General features: G+C 41.8%; 1 protein-coding gene across 2 annotated transcripts in view; it reads left to right on the top strand.

The window, feature by feature from the left end:
- Positions 1-2,279: 2,279 nt before the first annotated feature.
- ATXN10 (ataxin 10) overlaps positions 2,280-26,837 on the top strand; it is a 92,634-nt gene continuing 68,076 nt past the window's right edge. For both annotated transcript variants that reach the window (XM_041486001.1, XM_041486000.1), the window contains exons 1-3: positions 2,280-2,386; positions 6,814-7,005; positions 8,466-8,548. In XM_041486001.1, coding sequence (XP_041341935.1) covers positions 2,295-2,386; positions 6,814-7,005; positions 8,466-8,548 — 367 coding nt within the window. In that variant the 5' untranslated portion in view covers positions 2,280-2,294. The remainder of the gene's footprint in view (positions 2,387-6,813; positions 7,006-8,465; positions 8,549-26,837) is intronic.

The raw sequence follows: 26,837 nt of genomic DNA, 5'->3' as shown, positions 1-26,837 counted from the left end.
TCCCAACAAAAATACTCCACGCAAATGTGGCATAAAACCTTTGTGAAGGGCAGATGACAGTCACAAAATTCCTCATTGTCTCTAAAAATTGGACTGCATCTAACAAGTGAGGCAAGAGTCCCTGCAGTGACTCAGAGCCTGACAACTGTGCAGCTGACAGCATTTCATCTGCATCTCCTTCTCAGAAGACATCATTTGTTTCCAGGACAAAATGCAAGGGCTTTGAACATCTCCTCTGAGGCCTTGTGGGCTTTTTTTTCCAGATGGAGGGATTTCTTTTATATAAAGAATTAAATTTATTTATGATATTACATAACAAACGAGTGACACATAAATCTCAACATCAAAAATAACTGCTCTTTTATGGCCTTCAGACACATATGTAACACCTTACCTGAAGCCAAATAAACTCTGTAGTTTGCTTCAGATTGCAGTAGTTATTCTTGGGTTTGAGACATTCTGCAGCATCCATTTCATATGGATTCTGATTTACCTCTGGTGTTTAAAAAGATGGCGCTACCTCCTCTCAGATCTGCTCTTCCTCATCTTAATATAGGTGCTCAGAATTCCTTGGCAAGGTAAGGGATACCTATCATTTACCCAGTGTAAGCAGAAAACTGAGGGCATGATGGCAGGGTGTGCTCCACAGATTTAGCAACAGAGGCTAATGAAAAGCATTTTTCCAAGTGCATCGATCAATTTCACTAGATCCTATTAAATAACAGAACAAAAATAAAAGCTTTTGGTCTACAGCTTCAAAGCTGTGTGGGCTAAGTCATACTTAATATAATGCAGGCCCAAAATAAGAGTCAGAAAACTAGTATTTATGCCGGAAACATATAAAATATTTATGCCGCCGGATTTGCTTCTTTACTGTAAAGTAATTTTTTCCAGAGCCCAAATTTTATCTTCTGATGGAAGCTGCCCCCAATAAAAAAGGGGCACAGTCAGTATACATATTGTGATTAGAACAAGTGGCCCTCTCTCAAAATTTGAGACAGGAGGGATTCAACATCTTTGACCTGCTTTGCCTCCTGCAGAGCCAGTATTTGCTGGAGTGGGGCAATTGTCTTCCAGAGTCTTAGCTAAGACAGATCCTTCTCTGTTTCCAGCTTCAAACATTGTTGCCTCAAGAGTACAGTCTATCTCTTAATTTGATGGAGAATTCTTTAAATAAGTTCTGCATCACTTTATTTTCAGATATAGTTGGCTCTCGGTGGAGTGTTTCCCTTCTTGTAGTTCCCTAAAGCTGTGCTAAGAAAAATAAATGTTATTTAGATTCTAAACTCACTGGGGGAAAAGCCGCATCTTTAAGCCTGTTGTTCACAGAATTAGGTAGATCAGATGAGCTTAAGATACAACATCGTGAGTAATCTGGAAAAAAAAATATTAATTTTTATAATCTATAAAAGAATTGGCTGGATGGTTGAACTCTAAGAGTGTCTTCCCTGTGAGGGTGGTCAGGCCCTGGCACAGGGTGCCCAGAGAAGCTGTGGCTGCCCCTGGATCCCTGGCAGTGCCCAAGGCCAGGCTGGAAGGGCTTGGAGCAACCTGGGATAGTGGGAGGTGTCCCTGCCCAAGGCAGGGGTGGCACTGGACGGGCTTTAAGGTCCCTTCCAACCCAAACCAGTCTGTGATTTGGTGCTGACTGTCTAATAAAGCACTCTATAGCGTTTGGCCACAATTAGTCTTTTTTTAACTATCGGAAGCTAATTTCCCACCTACACACATAAACACTTTTCATACATGTTCAGAAAATGCTGAATGACATTTTTAGAAAATAAATATTAAAAATGTAGCGTTTAATTTAAAAATATTTTAAAACCTGAAGCCAAGTACTATTTACTTCACAGAATCACAGAAAGGCTGGGACTGGGAGGGACCTTAGAAATCGTCTATTTTCACATCCCACCCACATAGGAAATCTCTATGTAATTCGGATATTACGCATGAAATAATTATTCACGCAATCTATGTATTTTTATATTAATTTGATATTTGTTTTCTAGAGACGGGTATCCCCAAGAACACCAGGGACGCTGTGAGGGGCGCGCAGCAGCAGCTACGTGACGGGAGCCGGCGCCGCGGTGAGCTTCCTACGGGGAAAAGGCGGGCGGAGGAAAGGAAAAACAACGGAAAGACAAAGGACCCGGTAAGGAAACAGACATGGGAAAGGAACTCATCTCTCGGCCAGAGCGGCCATTTTCCCGCCGGCCTCACGCACCCTCCCGCCCGGCGGGGCGGCACCGCCGCCATTTCCGCGCGGCGGGGGCGGAGCGGGGCCGGCGCGGGCGATGGCGGCGGCGGCGGCGGCGGAAGCCTTGCCCGCGGCCCGCCTGGAGAGCGTGCGGGTGCTGTCGGGTCTGTTCCGGGAGGCGCAGCCCAGGTAGTGGGGAGCAGGGAGCCGCGGTGCCGCTGGATGTCGGGCGGGAATCGCCTCGGCTCCCAGCGTGGTCCTGCGCCTCGTGGAGTCGGCTGCGGGCCGGAAAAGGGGCTGTGCGTTCCCCCATAGGGGTGTGAGTGAAGTCCCTTCTGGGGAGCTTCTGCACCCCCAGCCTTCTCCTGGGGCTGTGCTTTTGGGGGGTGATCTGTCCCTTCTGTCCTGCCCCCGGGGGTCCATGAGGAGCTACAGTGTGCTCTTGTCATTGTGCCTGTAGCAGGGAGGAAAGGTGTTTGTCTCTTAGTTTTGGGTGGCATAAAATATCCTGGAGATGCAGAAAGGCTTGGATTGCAGGAACGTTAAAGCTCATCCCATCCCACCCTTGCTGTGGGCAGGGACACCTTCCACTATCCCAGGTTGCTTCAAGCCGTGTCCAGCCTGGCCTTGGACACTGCAGGGATGGGGCAGCCACAGCTCCTCTGGGCACGCTGTCCCAGGACCTCACTGCCTTCCCTGGGAAAGATTTCTTCCTAACATACTGTCTAAACCTCTGTCAGGCTGAAGCCATTGCCCCTTTTTCTGTCACTTCAGGCCTGTGTAAGTAACCTCCATCTTCCTTGTAGGCTCCCATCAGGTACTGGAAGGCATCATTTAGGTCAGCCCAAAGCTGCTCTTCTCCAGGCTGAGCACTCCCAAGTCTCTCAGCCTTTCCTAATAGCAGAGCTGCTCCATCTTTCTAAACAACTTGATGCCTTCTCTGGATTCTCTCCAGCAGCTCCTTGGCCTGTCTGTGCTGGGATCCCACGGCTCAAGGCAGCTCTGCAGATGGGGTCTCACCTGAGCAGGGCAGAGAAGCAGAATCCCCCTCCCCTGCTGCCCACGCTGGGGGCTCAGCCCAGCACAGGGGGGTTCTGGGTCCCAGCACACCCGGCCAGGGCATGGCCAGCTCTCACCACCAGCACCCCCGAGTCCTTCTCCCAGGGCTGCTCCATCTGCTCATCCCCAGCCTGAATTGATCTGGGGGATTGTCCTGACCCAGTGCGGCACCAGCGCTTGGTCTTGTTGACCAAGTTGTTGACACTTGGCTGTGTGATTTACTTGACGCTTCCAGTGCCTTTAGCTGATTTCTTTATGCTTCCTTTATTAAGCTACAAAAAACAGAAAATGGCTTTGTCTTGGGAGTGTTGTGAGGATAAGTATTTTAGAAGCTTTCTAGCGACTGCTCACAGGAATGGAGCCGTGCAAGTACCTAAAACTTAGAGTGGAAATACAGAATTGTAAATTTGTGGATTTGTTTGCATCGTTCCTGACTAATTTTGTGATTTTTTGGAGCCCTGGTCTTTTGAACACAGTTTCATTACTGTTTCTAACTCCGTGTTTGCTAGAGTGGTATCTTGTAGAGTTTCAGTTTTTAGCAATCAAACAGGTCTTACAAGGAGTGACAGTAATCTTCCTTTTGGCATGGTTGCAGGAATTCTGACTCTTTGTTTTGACTTAACAAGAAATTGTCCATTTCTTCCTTGTCCAAGAGCTCGGCTGCTGTACCCTTTGCCTCTGCTTCCTTTTGTATTCTTGCGGAACTTGATGTGGAAATGAAGGACAGGTAGCAATAGCAAAATGTGGAGCTGCTGTGTTAGGCAACCAACTCGGGAAACAGAAGTTTGTGGAATATCCACAAAGCTGTTCTGGATGGATTTCAAGGGCTGTTTACAATGCTTTGAATTCATTCATTTCTGCCTGGAATGATTTGCTTGAGCAGTCTGGATTTTCTTTCGTAGTGTTTAAGAGACAGATTTGGAGTTCTGTCTCTCCATGATGTAAAAAAATCAACATCTCCTTCCACATTTACACCGAGGACAGACACTTCCTTGTGTACCCCACACTTGCTCCATTAGGACGCACAGGTTTTCATCTTTGTGTTTTACTGGTAATGTCTTAGGTTTTCTTTTACTTTCAATCTATTTTTAAAAGAAAAATTATTACAGCAGCTCAGTGTGCTTCTGATCCAGTGTGACTAAAAGTTCTGTTCTGCTGCATAGCTCTGCCAGTAGAGTGGAGCTTTTCCAGCACAAGAATAACTGTAAGGTGTCCTTCTACCCGTTTAGTCACAAAAATGTGCACAAAAGTTCTTCTGGCTTCTTTAATTTCTCTTTTACCAATTTAAATAAGTGAACATTGTACAGCAGTATGTGTTGCACTGACCACTGGGTAGTGTATTTTGCAGTTGTGTCAGGAAATGATTGGTTTTATGGGATAATCCAACAAAAGGCACAGGCTGATATGAAGGAACTACAGTGGGCTGAGTGGTCCCATTTTAAAGTAATGTCAGAGTTTAAGAACTTGGAACATGTAATGGTTCTGCTCAATGTAGAAAGCACTCCCTGGCTGGGGACTACCTTACCAGACTGTAGCTCTTCTGACATTTAGAAAAACTTGTCTCTGGTGCATTTCCCATGGGGACTGTGGTGCGCCAGCCACTGAGTCTTCTCTTGGCACATCAGGAGGTGGCAGGAGCTACACTGCTGCTTGTAAGTTGAAGGTTCAAGTTCCATGAATATATTTTCTTCAGTCTTGAAACCAAAACCAAATTCCAAACTTTCTTTCTGCTTATGTAAGCTCCACTGTTTTCTTGAAGACTGAGGGCCAGCTGTGCTTTTGGTCATTGTTTTTTTGTGCCAGTTTGATGTTTTCCCTTCAGTATTGCACCACTGTGAAAATGTAGTTTCTTCCCCATAATTCTGAAGTGATGCAGTGGTGGGCTTTGTAATGTGTCATGGAGATGGAGATGTGTAAATATATTGGTCTTGATCAACTGTGAGGTTGCAGAATAAAATACATGCTTCCTGGAGATCTGAAACCTAATATTGTGGTAATTTAGTGACATTAGTGTACCTTGTTGTATTTCTTACTGCACTCTCCCTTCTTTGTGAGTCTCCTCCATGCCCTAACAGACCTCAGCATTGGAGACACTGTAATGTCAGTAAGATGTAGCCTAGCATAAAAGTGTCACTGTTGGAGCAACAAATCTGGTAAGGAGCTTAGAAAATGTGAATGCTGAGTAAAGATTAAGAGAGTTTTGTTTAGTCTAGGAAAGGAAACATGGCAGGAGCAGAGGTGGGAAATAATGGCTCCAGACACGTCTAAGGGTGTGCTTAGGGACAGGGTGGATTGGCAGTGTTTGATTAATGTTGAACTTGCTGATCTTAAGGATCTTTTCCAGCCTTGCTGATTCTATGGTTTGATTTATGGACATGATCACTTATGAAAGAGGAGGTAGAATTTCTAATTGTGCAAATATGTAGGCATTTGAGAGAGCATCAGAATGCAGGTAACACCTTATCACCCAATAGTGTTTGATCAAGAGGTTTTTTAATTCTCCTTTAGGAAGAGTTTTCTGCGTGAACATTTTATTTAATGCTACTTTACAATTCCTCTCATCTCACTTCTGTTTGTTCCTGAGTACAGGACAAGTCTGTTAAGGTTCAAGGAGGCTGCATGTGAATTTCCTTTTCCTGACCCTGGTCAGAAGTAGTGGACAAGCAGATTTCTTGAACTTCCCTGTGGCAATGCCATAAACACTCTCTGCTGTGGCTTCTCTCCACCAGCACGTGGTATCAGAACTGAGTGAGCAACATTGGTCATGTGCTGCCCTCATCGCTTTTGTGGGCATAAAATCAAGGCAGAGTGTAGACAAATAGCTGTAGTTTGGAAATGTTGTTTATCTCTGTGTGACAAATCATCTGCAGATGTGTGTGTCAGTCCTGGGAGGCTGGGAGCAGCAGCATCAGCTGTCATCTGGTCATATGGATTTCTGCGTGTGCTCTTGGTTTGGTGGTGCTGTTTTCCATGGTCCAGGTGCTCCTGGAAGTGGCCTGGTACCTTCTGTGTTGGGTAGCTGTCTGCTGAGGTGGGGCAGAGTTGGCTTTTTCCCTTGACTGTGATTCACACGCTTCAGAATGGTGCTTGTGCAGCCACCAGCTTTCTCTATGACCTTTGTCCCTCTGAGGAAATCTGCAGCAGGCTGGAGCTTCTGATACCTTATTCTTCTGAAACATCCAATGCTGGACAGCTAAACTGTGTTCATTAACTAAAGCAGCATGCAGTGTCATGTATAAACCTGCCAGCTGTATGTATTAGGGAGGATTTTTTGTTTCCTTTTCATTAAAATTCCAAAGAGCTGTTGAAAAGTCACAAGGAATACTAAGGCAGCACCACTGTCCTACAGTCCCTTTTCTGAAAAGGCTGAAAAGGATTGTGTGATGTTTTTGTTCCTTCTACTTGCAATTTCAACTATGAGTAGTTAAATACTCAGAATAGTTAAAGATTGCTGCAGAAATATCTTTGGGTTTACTATAAGAAGTGCCAATGTCATATAGGCTTTTTGGTAGGAGTGCATTTTTATTTTTAATTCACCACAACTTTGTACGTTTCAGAGAAACGGCAGAAGAAGGTGTATTTCAGGATGTCCTGGAAATCCTGACAAGCACCTCAAGTGCCATTGAGCAGACCTGTAAGGACTCCTGTGGACTGGCAGATCTAGACACCTGCCTGCTGCTCATAGCAGAGTGCTTCAGATGTCTGAGGAATGCCTGTGTGGAGTGTGCCAAGAATCAACATGTCTTGAGGTACAGTTATGAACCCTTTTAGCCCATACCAAAGTACCACCTTCTGATGTTTGTGTGGTTTTATAAAAGAGATTCTTACTTTACACTGTTCTGTTGGTTGATTTATTAACTGGCATTTCCTGCTTGATGGAATCAGTTGAATTCAAATGTGCAAGAAACAAAAACAGCTGACCTACTTGTAGGTCAGTTTGGGGCCCTGCTCAGGAACAGAACAAAGTGTTTGGGTCCATAATACAAGTTGATCACACAAATGATATAAGCCTGTTGGAAGCCTGACTGTCGAACTTTTTTTCTCTTTCTTTAATTTTTTTAATGACATAATGAATAAGTAAGTGGTCTTAATAATCAGTTACAGAATTAGTATGTCTTTTAAGGTTCATTTAAATCTGTCTGGCTTTCCTGGCAAAACACAGCATGTACAACTGTGCATATTAATCCTGATGCATATGTACAGGCAAGTTGAGCTTAAAGGATATTAAATCAATCTGGTTCCTTAAGTTATTTAGCCTCACTATTCTTTGCCTGTGTCTATTGCATCTTGGAAGGGATGCTTGTGATACAACCAGCTGTAGTTAGTGAAAACCTAACAGTTTGGTTGGCAGTCTGGTTGATGTTTTTAAAACACCCAGCAAAATAGCAACAAATACCCTCCTTGCCTGGATGCCCCATGAGAACCCCAAACCAACCAACCAACCAACAAAAAAGCTGCCTCAACATGTCACAAATTGGTTATTTCAAAGAGTTACTGGGGACTACAGTGTTAAAAATTGGCTTCTTGTGACATGTCAAATTTGATTTATTGAACTGAATGTAGTTTTGATGTGGGACCAAGTCTTAGTTTCTGTGCTGGGGTAGAACTCTGTTAATGCCACAGAAATTGCAATGCAAATCATTCTGAGAGTCTGCCTATGATTCCTCCTCACTGGAGAAAGGATAAATGATTACTTGGCCTTCTCTGCTTCTCTCTCAGAGTTGTGTATGTTTCCTTTTGAGCTGGCCCTATTGTTTTTTGGTAGCTGTCACTAATTGCTTTGTTGGCATTGAAAATCCTCCAAGTTTATTAGGAAGTAAGATACATTACACTGTTTCTGAATGCTTGACCTCCAGACAAAGCAAAGTTTTACAGAAATAAAGCTGTTTAAATTATAGGAATAACTTGCTAATGTTTAATGTCTGATAGGAAGAATAACAAAAAGGGAGGAAAGAGTACTTAACTCTGAAGGTTCTGTACCCAAAATTGGTAAAATACAGAATGATGCAATAATCTCCTTTGATTTGCTTCTGATGGTAGTAATGTGGCTGCTGATAGGCAGGCAGTAATGTAGGAGAAACGATTTTTGTTTCAAAGGTCCTGAAGATGCTAAAGACTTCCTGTTAACTTCAGTGAAAAACCTTTCAAATTTTTGGAGTGTATTTCATATCAAATGAATTATTGTGTTTCATTCCCAATTTAATAACAGAAACTTGGGTCTCATCTCTACATCTGTCCATTTGATAAAGTTGCTTCATGGAATACAAATCAAAGAAGAATTGTTACTGACTGGTAAGTAAATGTATAGCCTGCACTATATTTTTTTACACATGTGGTATGATGGTCACTTTACTGATGCATTTGTTTTATAAATAGGCTTAATTCTTTCTTGAATTACAGTTAAGAATTGGTTCTCTCTTAGACTGCTTGAAAAAGGTCTCAGCCTCAAATCTAGTTCAGCTGTATTTTCACAGAACTGTTCCACATAGATTGCTAAAGGAAGGGTATCTGTAAGCTTTTTAATATGAAGCAGAATAATCGAGTTTTATAAAAGGAAAAGTTCCTGTAGTACCTCCATTCAGAATACATTCTGCTGTTTTACTGGCTTTTTATTTGCTGATACTTAAGATAATTTATCTGATTCCAAGAAGCAAATTTTGGCTGTGACTTCTTAAAAATGATTTTTAATTTTCATTTGTGTACTATGGTTGCTGGCCAGTCAGGATGGTATCTGCCAATAATTAAGTACTGATTTGAATAGTGTTTGCATTTCCTTAACAGGTGATTTTTTTCTTTTAATGCAGTAAAGAGAAAATGTGACTCTGTAGTACTAGTGGTAGTTACTGCTACTGATTTCACTGGATATTAAGAGTTTTCAGTAATTCTCACAATCTGTGTTTCCCTGTGTGTGCATGTGGAGCTTCATACATTGGACTCCAGTTGTGGCTGTCTGTGGTTGCAGACAGTAGAACATGTTTATTTTCTTGTGTGTGTTATTTCTTTTCACTCCTGTTCCTCAGATGAGGTTTTTTACTGAATTTCTGCTGCTGCTTTTCTGCTCTTTTGTGAAAGCAGGTGAAACAGCTTTCATACAGTAATATGAAGCTGTGAGGGAGCAGTGAAGTCCAGGTGGATGGGTTTCCTTTTGCTGCTATGTTTGGCTCAAAATAAGCCCTGTGGGCACATGAGGGTATTGTGCTTAAACCAGGCTCACTCCTGGACCTGTTGCTGGAATTCTGCTGCCAGAGAAGGGTTGGCGGTGCCAGCACAGCCCTTCAGTCCAGGAGCTGGACTGTAAGCTCAGTGAGTGGCAAAAAGGGCTTGCTCAGTGACCCTAAAGAGGAGGAACTGATGGCACACAGGAGTGGCTTTCAAGCCATGTTACAGGAAGGACTGGAAAAGGTCATGGAGGGCAAGAGTGTCCTGCCCCACAGTTGTGAACTGCTTGGCAGACCAGCAAGATAAAAGGAAAAGTGGTGGAAACCAAAATGTTGCTGCTGTCCAGCCTGTCATTGTCCATACTGGGGACTTGGACAGCACTGGGCTCAAAAAGCTGTACTGGTGAAGTGGGCTTGTCACCTTCAGCCCATTCAAAGCATCAGGAATTGTGGTGTAGGAATGCCACCTGCCAGAGGGGCTGCCAGCCCCTGCAGGAGAGGGAGCAGGGTGTGCTCATTGTTGGATACAGGCATGGCCTGAGGTCTTCCCTTTGGCTTGATGGCTGCTGGCCCATCCTTGCTGGGCTGTCACATGTGTGTGTTGTTCCCTGCTCATGGGTTTCAAGAAGGAGAGGGAATGCTGTTGAGCAAAAAGCAAAGGGGGTAAACCCCAGTAATTTGATTATCTGCTTCAGGCACTTTTTCCTAGCCAGCGGACGGTGCAAAAATCTCTCTTTATCAGCACTGAACATAAGGGTGGCACTGACAAGACAGTTTTTAACAGGATTTCTGTAGAAGCTGTTTGGTGGCTGTTACTCTTCATAGCCATTCAGTAAATACATCAGAGTTATAACTAAGATTTGCTGTATTGGCCCAGGGTAGGTGGTTCATTTGATGCTGTAAGTAGCATTGATCTCCTTGGGGAACCTCTGTGATGAGCATGACTTATGTATTCCACGTATGTTAGTACAACAACAGAAAAATTGTAGAGAAGAAATGTTGCTAATTCCTTGCTGAGTGATCTGATGAACTTGGTTGTAAGTGGAAATTAATGTAGTGCCTAGAGCACAGGTTCCTTCTGCAGTGTTTACCTCAGAAGTTGAGTTAAATTTGGCTGTTAGTTGTACTGAAGTGAATTGCTAAATTGGACTTGCATAGCACTGTTGAAACAAAAGAGACCCATGAAATTAGTAAATAGTACTGTATTTATTAACTGTAATTCTGTTTCATGATTCTCCTCGTTTCATATAGGAAGTCAGGTCACAGGCTAAGGCTAGAGTAGCAAGTGTATTTTGTTCTTGCAGATAATTAGGTGTTAAGTAGAGTCTTTCAGGTTGTTCATTTGGGTGTGTATCATTTCCTCCCTCAAATGGCTACTTGGATTGGATAATCCCTCTTGGTGCCTGTTTATATTCTCAAGATTTTTAAAATACCTTCATATTGCTTCCATAGCGACAAAGTACAAGGAGGAGGAGGTAAGGCTGTATTGCAGGGTGAACAGCACTAAATAATGTTTCAGATCATGTTCATGTGAAAAATTCCCAGAACAAATTATTGTAGGCTAAATAAACTTGAAGTTCCAACATTATCGTATTTACAAAGATGAGATTGAAAATTCTTTCTGAGGAATGAAACATTCATTTAACCTGATCTATGGCAGGTTTGCACTCTAATCCATTGGTAGATGTTAAGGCTAGTAAATGAGTGGTGTGCTAATTTTTGTAAGAAAGTTCAGTGTAGTACAATTTCAAATGGATAAAACCAGAAATTAAATAAAAGTATGTATTGTTTCTACCACTGCTGTGACCAGTGTGATGGTTAAGGGAAAGGACATGATTAAAGAAACAAAAAAGGAGGTGTTGTGCAAAGTGGTATGACTAAAAACTGTTACTAATATTTATTGAAATAAATCCAGACTCCTTTGCATCCTCTCTGCTATGAGTAATACTTTAAAAATAGTTGCCCATGGGTTATATACATGGTTAATTGGGCTTGTCAATTCAGTATATTTACTGAAACAACTCTACTGCATGTTTTCACCATACATCTTACTTTTTCTTTTTTTCAATGCTTTAAAAAATGAGATAGATTACTGTATGTTTGTAATACTTGTCCCAGCTTGCTGTGGAAAAAGTTACTGTTTTGATTACATGATATACCACTAAGGCAGTGGGCCAGAATCCTTGAAGGTGAGTTAGAACGTCTGTCCTGAAATAGCTCTTTGAAACTTCAGGTAGGTTGAAAAATCGTTAATTCATACATAGAGCATTCAGAGATTGTTCAATCCCATGTACAAGGCAGCTGTCCCTTTAATAACAGTCTTGATTTCTTTTTAATACTTGCATTAAAAAACCACAACATTTTTAGTAATTTCTTTTATGGTATTGCTAGAGTTACCTGTTTGTCCCCACTCTTCCTCCTTGCTTACTTCCTGTGTTAATTTGAGTTGAGCTCCATAGCCTGGTTTTATTTCCCATCATTGCTTACATAGTACGTCTGTGGTAATATAAAAGACATTCTTAAGACTAATCTTCCTTACAGCTAATCTGTTTTGAGCAGTGTGTATTTTGTGCTGCTTGGAGAAGGGAGCCTGCTCTGAGGAGCTGAATGAAGAAAAGTGCTGGGCACTTCCCAGGGCTAGTGTGCAGTGATGCTAAGCAAGGGGTTGCAGCCTGTAGCCCTTCTGGGCAGCAGTAAGTTACCTGTGACAGATAATTCACACCTATTTGTAAACGTGCTCCCTGTTCTTACTGCTCCCTCTTCCTTGGTGCAAGGGATAGATCTTCTCAGTCAAGGAGAAAAAAATTTGTGTGCTGCGCCTCTTGGACAGTATCTAAAGACTGGACTTTTCCCCCAGTGTTTTTAAAGCTATACATGCTGAAAATCTAGGAAGCAGATGATTGTGAAAGGAGGTAGTTAATGCTTTAGATTACAGAACTTGGGTATTCCTGGTGGGAAGACAGGCAAGATGGTAAATGCTGCCCCCTTTGCCCAGTTCAGAATTGATTTGGATGGGGATTGAAGGGGCAGAAGCTGTACCTGCTCATGCAGAAGTGCTACATGCAAGAAGGTTTTCTGTGTTTCTTAACTGATTTGAACCACAGTCTTCCAAAAAATAGCTAATAAGATACTCAGTTTTTTAAGTCTGAAGGAAAAAAAGGAATTCCCTGCAGGATATAGATTTAATGGAATTTAATGGAATTTACAAAGTACCCTTTCCACATCCCTTTTGTTTTAGTTATTTTTTTAATTCAATGAGTCTCATCATAGCAACCTTTTTTTTTTTTCCTGCGTGGGTATGAAGACCAAGAACACTTGACAGAGGAGCAGCTGATGAAGCTGCCAGTTGAACTTTAACTGAACTTAAAGCAGACACAGATCTTTTAAGAGCTCAGAAATAATTCAGTATGTTTGGGAGTGCAGCAGACATAGGAAATATCCTCGTCAGAAGCCCAAGTAGAAAATCTCCTTGACTTCACAGTATGTGTCTTGGTTTGACTTTATGATGCTTGTATCCCCATTCATCATCTGTTTAGCCCAGAAATCAGTTTTGCACCTTTAAGACTGGTTCTGAGAGCGAAGGGGGAGAGAAGAAGCGCGGAGTTTGTTTTCAGGGACTGCACTCGCTCCTCCACATCCTGCTGCTGGACTGTGCTGTCTGCAGATGGACAGACAGCAGGACAGGGCTTTCCTTTGCTTTTAGTTAGTTTTTAGCCAGCTGAGGCAGAGAAGTTCCCTGGACTGTGGTTTTTCTTTTTCTTGGACCTGTTCAAACCTGCTCTGCACTGAGCACCCAGCAGAGCAGCGGCAGCTCCACCTGCGGCCACCGGGCCGGGCCTGGGCCGTGGCATTTCCAGCACTGGAGGGGCTGCTCAGAGACTGAGTGAGCTGAGCTGCAGCCCACCCAGGGACTTGCTGAGTTTGGCATCTCTTTGGAGCAGCAAGAGGTTTTATTGTTTAATATTGTTCAGTTTTTTTGTGCTGGTGAATGCTTTGCCTGTTAAATAAACAGTTTTCTCTGCTTTTCTCCAAGGAAATATTTTCCTGAACTGGTTGGGGGAGGGACTGCTTGAATGTGCTTTCTAGAGGAACCCCTTTGGAGGTTTTCTCCCAGATTTGCCCTAAACCAGGACAGTTTGGTTGTAGGGTTAAGGTTTTTTGGTTTTTTTTGTTTTTTTCTTATGGGAAATTTTAAGCTTTCCAGTGGAATGCAGCTGACCTTTGGGAATATACATTGAGGTTTGTTGAGATGATGGATCTTTAGATTCCAGAATGTGAGAGCTGGATTTAGGATCCCTCTCCCAAATCTGTAAAAGCCCCAGATGGTAACCTTTTGTATCCTTGGTAAGTTCAAGCAGGGACATACCTGTTTTGCAGCAAGATCATGTTCTATAGGCAGTGTCCCATCTGATCCTTTCATTGATTCCCACCCCAGCTTGGACAGAAGGAGCTTTAATGTTTTTGTATGTAAACAGGTCTTCTCAAACCTTTCGCCACTTCAAAATATTGCTGTTGCAGAAGAATGCTCTTTGAATTCCAATACAATTGCTTAAAAATTATTTATTTGCCAAAATACATTTCTGTCCTCTTGGGTGAAAAGGTACTGAATGCCTCGTAGCTGCCCTGTGTGAGACAACTTGTTGTGCAAGTTCTCTGAATGAGGGGATTGTGCTCTCTGAGCAGAGCTGGGCTCTCAGCTGCAGTGCTTGCCTGAGAGGTGCTCCAAGCATCCTGCCAGTATTCCTCACGTCCAGGCTGCTGGCACAGGTATTGCTATTGCTCTGCTGTGCTGATGCCAGGCCTCCATAGTTCTGAGGGGATTGGACCACCCAGGGAAAGCTGGGTAAAAAATGTGTTAACATGAGAATCATGGCATCGTGGAATGATTGGGGTTGAAAAGACCTCCAAGACCACTGTGTCCAGCCTGTGACTGATCCTTACCTTGTTACCCAGACCATAGCACTGAGTGCCATATCCAGTCATTCCTTGGACACCTCCAGGGATGGGGGCTCCACCAACTCCCTAGGCCATCCCTGCCAATGCCTGACCATATTTTCCATGAGGAAGTTCCTCCTGATGCCCAACCTGACTTTCTGCTGGCACAGCTTGAGGCATTTCCATTCATCCTGTCCCTTGTTCTCTGGGAGCAGAGTCCAACCCTCCCTGGCTGCCCCCTGAGAAGTTCCCCCCTGAGCCTCCTTTTCTGCAGGTTGAGCTCCCCAGCTCCCTGAACTGCTTCTCATCAGACTTGTGCTCCAGATCCTTCCCCAATTCCATTCCGTTCCCTGGATATGCACCCAGCCTTTCAGTGTCTTTTTTTTTTTTTTAGGTAAAGGCCCAGAACTGGGCACAGGATTGGAGGTGCCTCAGCAGTGCCGGCACAGGGGACAGTCACTGCCCTAGTCCTGTTGCCACAGCATTGCTGGTACAGAATTTTTTTGGTACAGAATGTTTGGAGCCTGTGTTTGTGTCACAGGCACTGCTAAAGACTTCCTGTTAACTTTGATGAAAAGCCTTTTAATTTTTTTGAGTGTATTTCATATCAAGTGAATTATTGTGTTTTGTTCCCAATTTAATAATAGGAACTTGGGGATCTCAGCCAAAACCTGTGTCCAGGTGTGCTGCCTGTTAGAGCAAGGTTTGGGGTCTTCTCTGCTTATAATTCTGCAAAGTCCAGAAATTTGGTTAAAATGTACTGGATTGTAGCTTGAATCCATGAACAGGAATTTGACCTTGCTTCCAGTTTTCTGCATTATGTTCAGGTGTAGTTAACCAGCTACAGATACTCTCTTCAGAACAGAACTTAGAGCATGCCTTTAAAAGCAGTGATGAAAGATGACTCTATGTAAATTTTCTAATACTGCACTTATTATAGTAACTTGAGCATTTTCTGGTAGGAAGTTCAGCAGCATGAATATCATATGTCTAACACCTGTTCATGCTTCCTTTTGTGAGGGAGGATGTGTGGGAAAATATGTGATATTTTAAACATTTTTCAAGTACTACAAATGCCATGTTCTTATAAGGGAGCTATTAAAAAATGTTCCTTTCTTTGAGCTTTTTTTATTCTCCCCCCTGCTTTTTTTTTCTCTTTTCCCTCTCTCACTTTTTCCTCTCTCCATTTTCCCTCGCTCCCTTTTTCTCTATTTTTTCTCTTCTCTTTTTTTCTCTCCTTTTTTCCTCTCTGCTCATTTTTTCTTCTCTCCTCCTTTTTTCTCTCTATTTTTATCCTCCTTTTTTCCTTTATCCTTCTTTTTTCTCTCTTCAGCCACCTTTTTTTTTTCCTCTCTCCTCTGTCCACCACGACCATTAATAGTACCATGGATTCATCCTCAGTCAGTGTTGTTGAACGGCTCCAGCTGTTCTGGTCCTGGTTGGTTCTCGTGCATATTTTTCTTTCAATTCATGAAAACCCAGTTGTTCTTGACCCATGGGTGCTTTATGGGTTGCTTATGGTCTGGGAAGAAAGTGCCTTGTGAAGTGTTTTGTAATCCATCAGTGTGGAGGAGAAGCACTCTGCAAATGAGACATCAATGAATAACCTTTGAATTTAGAACTCTGTATAAATAAAAATATCACTCACTTTAGTGCCTTCATAGGCACTAAAAATAAATTTTAAAATGCATAGGGATGTGCACATGCTTCAGAAATGACATGTAAGGGACCTAGGCCTGTCTATAGTTTCCAGAGATTGTTTCTTGCAAAAGCCAAGTGGGATGGAAATATTTCATCTTTGATGAAGCTAGAAGACTAAAGCTCCCCTGAGGTTCTAAAGGAGAACATCACATGGCTGAGCAGAGAAGGATACTTGATTTTTTGGTAAGCTTTTGAAGGTGAAGACATGCTGGGTTTTCAAAAGCCACGAAATACAAGCTGTAGGTGCTCATGTAGTACTAGAAAATCACGTTGACATTTTGTTAGGAGAGATTGCTGAGAATAAGTGGCAAGAGGAAATAAATTTCTAGCTGCTAAATTTGGTACTTTCTCAGTTCTAAAAAGTTGTTAATTCAAAGTACTTTTCAAAGGTTTACAGAAAAGGAGATATTTAATCAAATGTTTTTGTTTTTCTGAAGAAGAACATGAGTAAAACAGGGTTAAATTGTTATGTTTGCAAAAGTATTCCTGAGAACAAAAATGGGTAAGTACCAGTGAAGTGATTTCTGTTTTTCATGAGGGTGTAGGGGAAAGAAAACTTTCAGTTCTGTCCTCACTCAGTGAAAAAAAAAACAGGAGATGTTTCTTTGCTCTGACCTTTTCCATTTCTGCATTCACGGATTGGCAGTTTGGAGTTGCAGTGGAAAATTGAGACTGGCTAATTTTGAAGGTACAGAAGAGCAAGGGAAGGAAATGCTTCCAGATGCCAAAGCACACTGAGTTGGTTTTCCTGTATTCCTTCTTAAATGGGCAGCCACGTGTCCTTAACTGTTTACTGTTTCTTGTCAGTATTTATTTATCTCTTTATTTATTTTCTTCCCCTAGAAGAAAAGGGGACGAAGCCTTCCCCTAAGGCTATGGTCCCCTTAAAAAGATTATTTTGTCAGTAGGAGAATGAGCTAGAAGTAAATACTTGGACTTTTGGAAGTGAATTGGAGTGGTACCTTTGCAGACCCAGTGAGCAGAAGAATCTGGGCATTTGAGGCTTAGTTTGAAAATCTGAGCATTAGAGGCTTATGTACTGGCATCACAGTCTAACTAGCTTTCACCTGTTCTTGAAATTATTTGAAATGCCTGGTCAATCAGCAAAGTATTTAAAATCAGCAGGAAAGAGCAACAGAGTGGTCAGGTATGGAACCTAAATGTTCTTAAATGAATTTCAATACTGACCAAAAGTCAGCTCTCATCTTTTTGCTTCCCTTTTATCTCTTGTCTAGTATTTTTCATTCTTCTGTTTTATTCTTTTATAAAACTGCATTTTGCTTTCACTTCTTTTTGTAGTTCTTTAATTGTGTTGCACTGAGTGGTTCAATTTCCGAATTATTGCTAATGGTTTCTATATAAAAAAATAAATATTTTAAAACTTCCTTAGAAAGTGTGGTGGAACACAGGCAGTAACTTTTTGCTAGACAGACATCATAGCAGAGCTCACCCAGTGCATTTGGGAAACCATTGTCAAGTTTTATTGTCTGTAAAAAGAGGTCTGTAACTGTCTGAGCAAGTGTCTTCACACAGGTTTGTTTATAGGGATTTGGAGACGGTGTAATTTCTGAATTGTGTCCTGGAGACTCTCATAGACAGTAGCTACTAAATTTAAATCAACAGGATTAAGGAAGGAAAGTTAATCTTTCCTCTCTTCCCACGTCAGTGCCCCAAATATTTATGTGTGAAGGAGGAGTCACACTGTTTTGTTGGAGATCTTGGGGGTGTTTGTGACCAAACACAGTAAATTATTGTGCTGCAGATTTTTTTGTAGTAGTCATGTTACTTGCTGATTTACATGGAATGAGTGAGTGGTTATAAAACTTGCATCATTTTAGCTGTCATACAGTCATCATGAATTGATAGGTGAAATTTCTCAATTTAGGTTTACATTAGCATTTCTTTTGAGGGAGAGGAAGAGGGAGAAAGCAGGTCCTGAGTCTACCCACAGTCCATGGGATTAATTCCCAAAAAGCAGCATGAAAGAACCTACCTCAGTTGCATGGAAGAAAAGAGAATTTAAAAATCTGCACTACCATTTATTTTTGTATTTGGGGTTTCCTTTTGCTTACAGCTAGCATAATTAAGACTACATATGTATTACAGCTTAAATAAACCAGCCGCTAACTTAAACAGACTTTTTTTAGACATAGGACAGCCCTGACCTTAAGAGTTGCCAGTTTCAGTGTGTGATCTTTGATTTGTCTGTTAGGATTTTTGTATGGGGGACTGGTGCCAATACTTTGCTGCCACTGTTGAAGTAAAAACTATAATTACATTGTCAAAATAATATTTATAGTATCTTCAGGGAATAATTGTGGGAGTGTGATGAATATATTATACTCATCAAACTTTTATGTAAACATAAGCATGAGTTTTTTATTTGAGTTATTGGTGTTGTTTTTGGCCTTTGTGTTTTTCCAATCTGTAAAAATAATATTGGGATTTTCATGGTCTCTAGCATTTGCAGAGTGTGTACCATAACAATCAGTTGATATGCTATCTGGTAGAAGTAAACTGCTAGTTGCACTTGTATTGGGATTTTGGTTTCATGTTTCCATAGCTTAAGAAAATCCTCTGTTTTTTGAGTTTTGCTATCCCCTAATTACTATAGCTCAGAGGATTTTGCTGCTTTACCAAACAGGAAAGTTTTAAGTAATTGGTGTGTTCTTTTGTACAATTTGGGTTTTTTTTGTTGTTGTTGTTCTTCCTTTGTGTTTACTTCTTTTTTGCTTTTTTTCCCCCTTTTTTTAAATGAGCCTGAGTTCCTCTTAAAAGTGAGTGTGAACATCTCCCAGAAACATATATGGTGAGAAGCAGTTGTGAGGTTTTCTAGCAATAGGCAGTTGTCCCTTGGCTGGCTAAAGGTACAGGCAGAATTTACTGCTGGTCACTGGCAAGTTACCAGATGCACAGATGCTCCAGTGCTGCCCTATATGGAAGTTTTAACTGTACAACTGTTCTGTCTCTGCTGTGTTTTGGTGAATATTGCTCCAGACTTTTAATTAACTGTCTTCAGAACAGTTCACCTACAGCAAGGATTCCATCTGTGCGACTTCACGTTCCCAAATCATGACAACCTGATGCAACCTCCTGTGGACAAGAACGTTCTCTTGGTTCTTGTAGTTTGGTGCAAAATTTATTGAAGGCTGTGGAAAGACTCTGATTTGGGTGGGTCTTGGTTCGGGTCATTGTTCCAAGGCTTTGTGCTTTGGCCTTCTTGCAGGAACTCTAAAATAGGGAACCAACCTTTATCCCACTTCCTGCTGTCTGTGAAAGAATAAGAGCCAAACCAGGACCAAGAGCACTCGGACTGATGAGTTGTCCTGAGTTAGCAAATACAGAATTCTCTTTAGCTCTTGTGCATGTAGTGCTGGCCCTGCCTGGAGTGGTTAACTCTTGCCCCATTCACTGGGAGTTCCCACACTTTGGATCTTGCACAGTGCATACAGGCACAGCTCCCTGTGCCCTGCAGGTCTGGAGTATTTGTGTACAATTGTGTCATACAGCAGGAACTGAGATTTTGAGTAAATGTCAGTGTTAGCAGTGTTTTCAACCTGACATGTCACTGTAATGCTGGCTGTGACTTCTGGTATTAATATGGGAACTTGATGCATGCCTTAATTTCTTTTTTCACTTTTTAACATTTGGAGTAGAGTGGGGTTTGAGAGAGTTTAGATCCACTGAAGAAGGGCGTTGTAGGATCCATTGTAGGACTAGGGACTCTACTTAAATGCAGGACTTTCTTATCTTAATGGAAAAAAAAAAAAAGGAAGAGGGAGTGGGACTTTCAACTTCCAGCAGGGTTCGGATCTTCATTACTACAGGCTCTTGTGTCCAAATATAGTGTGTTCCAGTTTGCTGTGTTTATCCCTTAATAGTCCCATGGAAGGCTCTCATCTCATTTTAAAACCTTTTCCTAACTCTGGTTTGAATGCAGTGATTCATGGTAGTGGGTTTTTTCCTACTGTGGGCTTGGTTCTCTCCTTGAGTCTTGCTGCTTCTGCAGTAGAGGTCTGATTTAGAATCACAGAATGGCCTGGGTTGGAAAGGACACTAAAGATCATCTTGTCCCCCTCCCGTGATTCCACTGTCCCAGGTTGCTCCAAGCCCCGTCCAACCTGGCCTTGGACACTTCCAGGGCAGCTTCTCTGGGCGGCTTGTGCCAGGCCTCACCACCTTCACAGGGGAGAATTTCTCTATAATATCTAATCTAACCCTGCCTTCTGGCAGTGGGAAGCCATTCCCTCCTGTCCTGTCAGTCAAGGCCTGTGTAAATTGTCTTTCTCTGTTTAAGCTGTGCTGAACTGAATTATTTTATTGACTGTGTATATGTGAGTATAAAAATATTTTATTGCAGCAGCTTGTGGAGGAACACTTTGAACTGCAGACCAGATCCTGCCTAATGAGGTTTGCCTGTTAGGTACTGATAACATGGCATTGGAAACAGACTTTGAAATAGTGATTAAAAAGCTGGTGCTTTCCAGCAGTTTGCTTTCCAGTCAAAACTGTCCTTCTTGTGGTACTCATGGAAAGATGTTTTGATTGCTGTCCTGGGAGGCAGAGGCAGTGACTGTCTGAGTGTCAGTGTAAATCATTTTGCTTCTTCTAGGAGAGAGAGTAACCTGAGGAAATATTTCTAAGTCAGAACAATTAGTAGGTCAATGGGCTGCCCTGTGGGCTTCCCTGGTCTCATTGCTGGTACAGCTTTTAGACAGTGTGTAGTGCTAGTTTGTTTTTTTCCTGCTCCTGCAATTTGGAGGCTTTCTAGTATAGCCTGCCAAGATGTTGCTGATTTATGCCACATGCATAGTGGTTTTATAATGTGGACTGATATCCACTTGGAGCACAAAGGAAATAGGAGTTTGCTGATGTCTATTTAATTAGAATGGTTTCTGGTTACTTTGGTTGAGGCTTGAAATGAATGGTAATGCCTATATTTCTGTGGATCTCTAAATACAGTGTTCCTTTCCTTCCTTCCTTGCTCTTTAGTGTCCCCTACCCAACCCCAGCAAATTATGTCAGCAAGATTCATAATGAGGCAGGTTTCTGTTCTACACAAATACATGTGAATCAAACCTTGCAGAAACATTCCTAGGTTTAAGATGGTCACAATGTTTTTTTGCAGGGACATTAGGATCTCAAGATAAAGGTGGGAAGAATGGGGCAAAGAATTTAATTGCAGAGAGCTTACAAAATACAGAGCATCATAAATTTAATGCAGGGAGAAGAAGCTTAGGTTTTTTTCATGTTTGCTGAGAAAAAATATCCCTTCTAAGGAGTCTCCCACAGTGGTTCCAAGGTTTTTCCTCCAGGGAGAGTGAAGAAAGAAGCTAGAAAGGAGGTGGAAAGAAGCTAGAGAAAGATCTGGGCAGAGGAAGCAATGGGAGGCATCTGTTGCCTGTTGGGATAAAAATCCAAGTGTTTATAAGTATGTAGGAGTTACACATGTCATTCTCTCAGCCATTTGATTATCACTGCTGTGGCACAACTTCCATACTCTCCAGTTACAGGAGCATTGTTCTGGTGGAAAAGAGGGAGTTGTCTAACCATGGCTTCCCAGACACAAAGCTACAAGACTTTTATTTCCCATTCTGCAGCACCCTTTTTTGCTAGCAGCTTTGGGCTTGGAGAGAAATGTGTCTCTCCCTTTTTGTTAAGAAGTTTAGGGAATATTGCCAAGTTACATGATGTGTAGAGACATCAAGAAGGTTTGTGAGACACGTGGAGCTCTTTCCTTTTCCTCCATCCTCTGGACATATACCACGTGTGGTACAAAAGGGTGCAGAACGTGGCAATGAGAAGAGGCAAGCTGCCTTTACAGATACTAAAGTAAATGATAGTGCCCAAAAAGGTTGATGCTAAAACTGTTGCTGTACATTAATGTGGATATGCAAGTAAAAATTCTAAGTGTAAGTTTGCTAGTAATTCTGTATTCCAAAAGGACTGTGGTCCATTTATTAGCCAGGTACAGAATATAAATGGTACCAGTAAGTGGGGGGGAAGTCTGATACTTTGCACAGACTTAGAGAAAAAGATAATTCAGCTCTTTGAGGGCAAATACAAGCACTTCAGTGGAAAATTTGGGTTAAATGAAACAACATACACAGTGTGCTATCAAAAGTAATTGGAGAAATTTGTTCATAACCTTGGTTAGTACTTTACGTGTTAATAATTTTTTCTTTTTTTTTTCCAGACCTGTGCAAAGTATCATGTAGGAGGAGTGTGTCTCACAGTCAGACACCACTAATAGTGCATAGTGGGTGGCCAGTCCTTCTTATTTTTCTTGGTTTCCTGGTATGGTTTAAGCCTGGTTTGAGACTCCCCAGTACTTCAGACTTGCTGATTTCACTGCTGCAGGACCTTTAAAGAGACACTGCATTAGATTTAGGCTCAGCTTCTGGGCTGATTCAAGAAGAAGATTTTACATCCTAATGCGTGCAGAAAGCTAATAAAGGTAGTTCCCAGGTCTGCAAGCACTTAAAAATGTTTCACTTCATGTAGGAGAGCAATCTCAGGCACTATTTGTGGGGATGTAACAAGAGTCCCATTTCATATGCCTTTAGATTTTAATAGATAATTTGTTAAAGGAATGAGCACATTTATGTTTACTTTCTAAAACTGAAATGATGCAATTAAAATAACAGGGGATAGAGAAAATTGTTCTAGTGCTGTATTTAATAAGCCTTGTTAGTGCTTATGAATCAGAGTTAGTTTGAACCTGATCTCAAGAGGTCTCTCAAACTGACTCTTAGTAAATGCACACTTTGTTTTTTAATCTCTCATTATGAGACCTCGTTGGAACTTAATTTGCATCAGAGGCTAATTTGATGTGTGGTCTGATGGTTTCTTGCAGCTCCCTTCTAATTTATGTGTAACTCCATGTTTTTAATAGCATGGCAAGAATTTTACTTTCAAATTCTCCTTTTAAGTCAGAACAAACTGTTGATGTTTTGCCTAGACATTTATCTTCCAAGAACACAAGGGTTGTCCAATCAATGCATATAATGTTCTGTTAAAATTAGAGTTGGCACTTCTAAAGGGAAAGGAAAAAAAAAAATAAAGAGTCCAACTTGGTTTCCGAGGTAGAGGAGATGCTGGGGAGGGCGAGCAGAAACTTACTAAATGCAACATTCTTGGTGTTCCACAGATGGTAAAAATGGGTTACTAGTCTGCACAGAAGCAAGTGCAGTAACACCAAGGTGGAAATATAAAAGTTAGCTAGACAATAATTTTATTTACAGCAATAAAATACTAAGTACTATTTTAATAACATTAAATGACAGAGCCCATACATGTATTGTACATTCAATTTCAGTAGTCTAGACAGACTGTTTTCCAAGGAAAATACATTTTCATCAGTATTTGTGGTATGATTCATGGTGGTGAAGAGGCAAATAACTCTTTATGACTGGAAGTTGCTTTAACTTGCAGCCACAAGGAAACAAGTCAATGACCGGATGATAGTGGTGGAAACTCACATTTTATAGTAATAGAGGTCTACACCTTATGCTGAGTTGGAGGTTTTATTTTTCCAGGACAGGCAGTCTGTCACAAAGCATTCTGCCATTATGTACAAACAGCCAGGGCTGCTCTGCAGGACAGCTCACACCCCACAGTTCAGATTTGCAGAGCTCACAGCCCACTCTAAAAGTGTGCAGGCTCTTGGGAGCCTGGGATGTGATCCCAGGACTTAGCAGGCTTTGTGTCTGCCCCAGTGCAGAGGGGGCACTCCAGCTCTATTTTTCCTGTGTTACTGGTTGGAGCATTAAGAGAGATGCAAGTTTGTAAGTCTTATGTTTGCAGTCTGACAAGCAATGTTGTACAGTTTTGTATGTGCTTTGGTTGGATCTATTTTATATCTCTATTTGTTTTATGACTCCAGTAAAGGCAGAGGCTTTTACTCACAATATCACTGTGTTGTCTGGCTCAAATAAAGAGAATGGAAATATCTTAGGACTGTTTTAAGCCTCTACAGTTGCTGTCAAAGTTTTTTGAAATGATTGTTGAGCACGTTTGTGGGCTCCTGTTCTAACCATGTGGAACAGAAGTAAAGAAGTATTGAATTTTAAAATTCTAATGCTTAAAGTGTTTGTCTTCAGAACTTCAGGGATTTTAATTTTCATCTAATACACAATCTGATTCTGCAAATGGCACTGTATGGAATGATGTCTTTGTGTGGACTGGAGTATCTCCCTGGAAAGGAAAGGCTGAGGGAGCTGGGGCTGTCCAGCCTGGAGAGGAGCCCCAGCTGAGAGGGGCCCTCAGCCCTGGGTGTCCCTGTGTGCAGGGAGGGTCAGAGCAGGGCCCAGGCTCTGCTCCAGGGCCCAGCAATGGCACCAGAGGAACGGGCAGGGACTGATCCCAGGAGGTTCCACCTGGACATGAGGCAGAACTTCTGCCCTGGGCAGTGCCTGAGCACTGAACAGATTGTCCAGAGAGGGTGTGGAGTCTCCTCACTGGAGATATTCCAGACCCCTCTGGACACAATCCTGTGCCCTGTGCTCCAGGATGGCCCTGCTGGAGCAGGGAGGTGGGACCAGCTGACACTACTGTGGTCCTTTAGACCATATCAGGTAATTGTTAAATGAGATAATGTCAAGATAATAATTAAATGAAAAGCATGCACTGGAGTCTGGCTTAGTTGTTCTGTGATAGTAAGGGACTGGAAGGGGGAAAGGGAGCTGTGGTCTTGAAGGTACTGAACTGCTGGAATGCCTTTAAACCAGCTTCATACAGGGCCAGCAACTATCAGCTGTCTCACCTTTGTCATGGGTGGCCTTGAGTGACTAAACATTCAGTGTACATGTAGACAAACATTTAGGTACCAGAATTCATTAGGTAAAGAGTCAGTGTTTCTGCTTGTGCCCTTTGCCCTGTTGTGTAAAGAGGTTATTTTTGTAGAACCTAGAAAAGTCTCCTTAAGTCATTGCAGACTGGTTGTGAAAGCAACATGTAATTTCTGTATTTGCTAAAGAACACCTGCTTTTACAGGAGCTGTTGAAATCTTGGTGAGGGGAAATCTCTTCAGCTTCAGGGTTGATTTGTGTATCAGAAGTTACATCTTAGTACCTGCAATTTCATGGTGGTTGACCATCAGGTTAAAAAGACTTTTCTTGACCACACACAGAGTAACCTTTTTTTAAAGTAAAATTCAGCTATGCTGATAGCTACAGAATTGTTTAAGAATATTGTTTTTAGCTTTGTAAAAGTCTGTACATTTTTGGGGGTAAGTGAAATTGTCTTGTCTTTTTTTTTTCCCTCTTTTTTGTTTTTCTTTTCCCCTCCCACCTTTCAGAAAGCTCATGGCTTATTGATTGGATGGCAGAATGGAAGTCTGTCTTCATCAGCTTCTACATTTTCTTGCTTTTGCTGTAAGGACTTGGAAGGGCCATGGAAGGAAATTGCCTCAAATTGTGCCAGGGGAGCTTCACATTAGATATCAGGGAAAATTTCTTCATGGAAAAGGGTGGACAGGCATTGGAATGGGCTGCTCAGGGAGGCAGTGGAGTTACCATCCTGGAGTTATTCACAAAAGATGTGGATGTGATATCTGAGAACATGCTTTAGTGGTAAACATGATGGTGCTGGGTTGATAGTTGGACTTCAGGTTCTTACAGGTCTTTTCCAAGCTTAATAATTCTAGTTCTGTGATTTTATGATGAAGAAACTCTTAAAGAGGAGAAAAGTGGTATTTGTATTGTACAGATACCCAAGCATACTTCAGTCATATGCTGCAGCAGTCAAGTCCAATAGAGGTAAAACAGAGAAGAAAAAACATAGAAATTGAATGCTAAGAAAAGAGTTCCATAGTTTGAAATGCAGTACTTCAATACTTTCCTTTTTTGGCAGTGTTTGCATTTTTTAACATACACATACCTCGCTGTGAGTTAACTTCTCTAGTTGGATTTTTGGGGAATTTCTTATTTAAAGCATAAATACCATAGTATAGATTTTCAATGCTCTGTCAATATTGACTGTCTCTTGGTAGCTTGGTGCTAGGCTAGTGCATTTTCCATGGAGTTATATTTAGAGAGAAGCACTGCATGAGACATTTATGTATTCCAAGACCATCCCCTGTGGAGTTCTGGGGGAGAGGTGTCAGTTTTTTAAACACAACCATACAGATATTGCTGTGATGTGGTTCAGAGAAGATGCTGTGATGAGCTACTCTAGGTGTGGTATGATGGCTTTTCCTGCTGTTTGTGCCTCTTCATCTGTGCCTTTCTATCTGTGACTGCTGGACATGGTGTGTGACCTGGACCCTGTGCTTTGCTCAGCTGCCTTGGTGCTCATTTCTGTTTGTAGAATCACATCTTCCAAATTGCTGAGATTCTTCGTGTGAGAGTATTTGTATGGCAAAATGTTGCATTATCAAGGCATCCTCTTTCTCTGCTGAGTTAGGAATAGATGTGATAGGTTTTGTCTTACAGAATATCCACTTGCCCATATATTGATTTGTGTCCTCTAATTAAAAGAAAAATTCTAACTCTTACTGGTTAAGAACAAGCACTTAGTGATGAAACTGTTTTTTCCATGGGTGCATCTACGAATTGTCACTTTTTCCTGTATCTTCCTTCCTTGTTCAGGAAATCACTGTTGGACCAGGGCAGTGTTGGTTGGTTTCACAAATACTGTAATTTGTAGCCATTTATTACTGTGTTCATGGCATTTCCTCTTTGGTACAGTAAGAATGGTAACTTTACAAGATCTTGAACATTTTTCCTTCATCTGTAAGACTTTTTGGACAGACTCATCTCTAACAACCAAGGTGTAATAGCTGAAAA

This window comes from Pyrgilauda ruficollis, unplaced genomic scaffold (genome assembly GCF_017590135.1).
Source record: "Pyrgilauda ruficollis isolate IOZ18807 unplaced genomic scaffold, ASM1759013v1 scaffold73, whole genome shotgun sequence".
Taxonomy (NCBI): domain Eukaryota; kingdom Metazoa; phylum Chordata; class Aves; order Passeriformes; family Passeridae; genus Pyrgilauda; species Pyrgilauda ruficollis.
The sequence above is the reverse complement of the archived record's forward strand: the minus strand, read 5'-3'. Positions and strand labels throughout refer to the sequence as shown.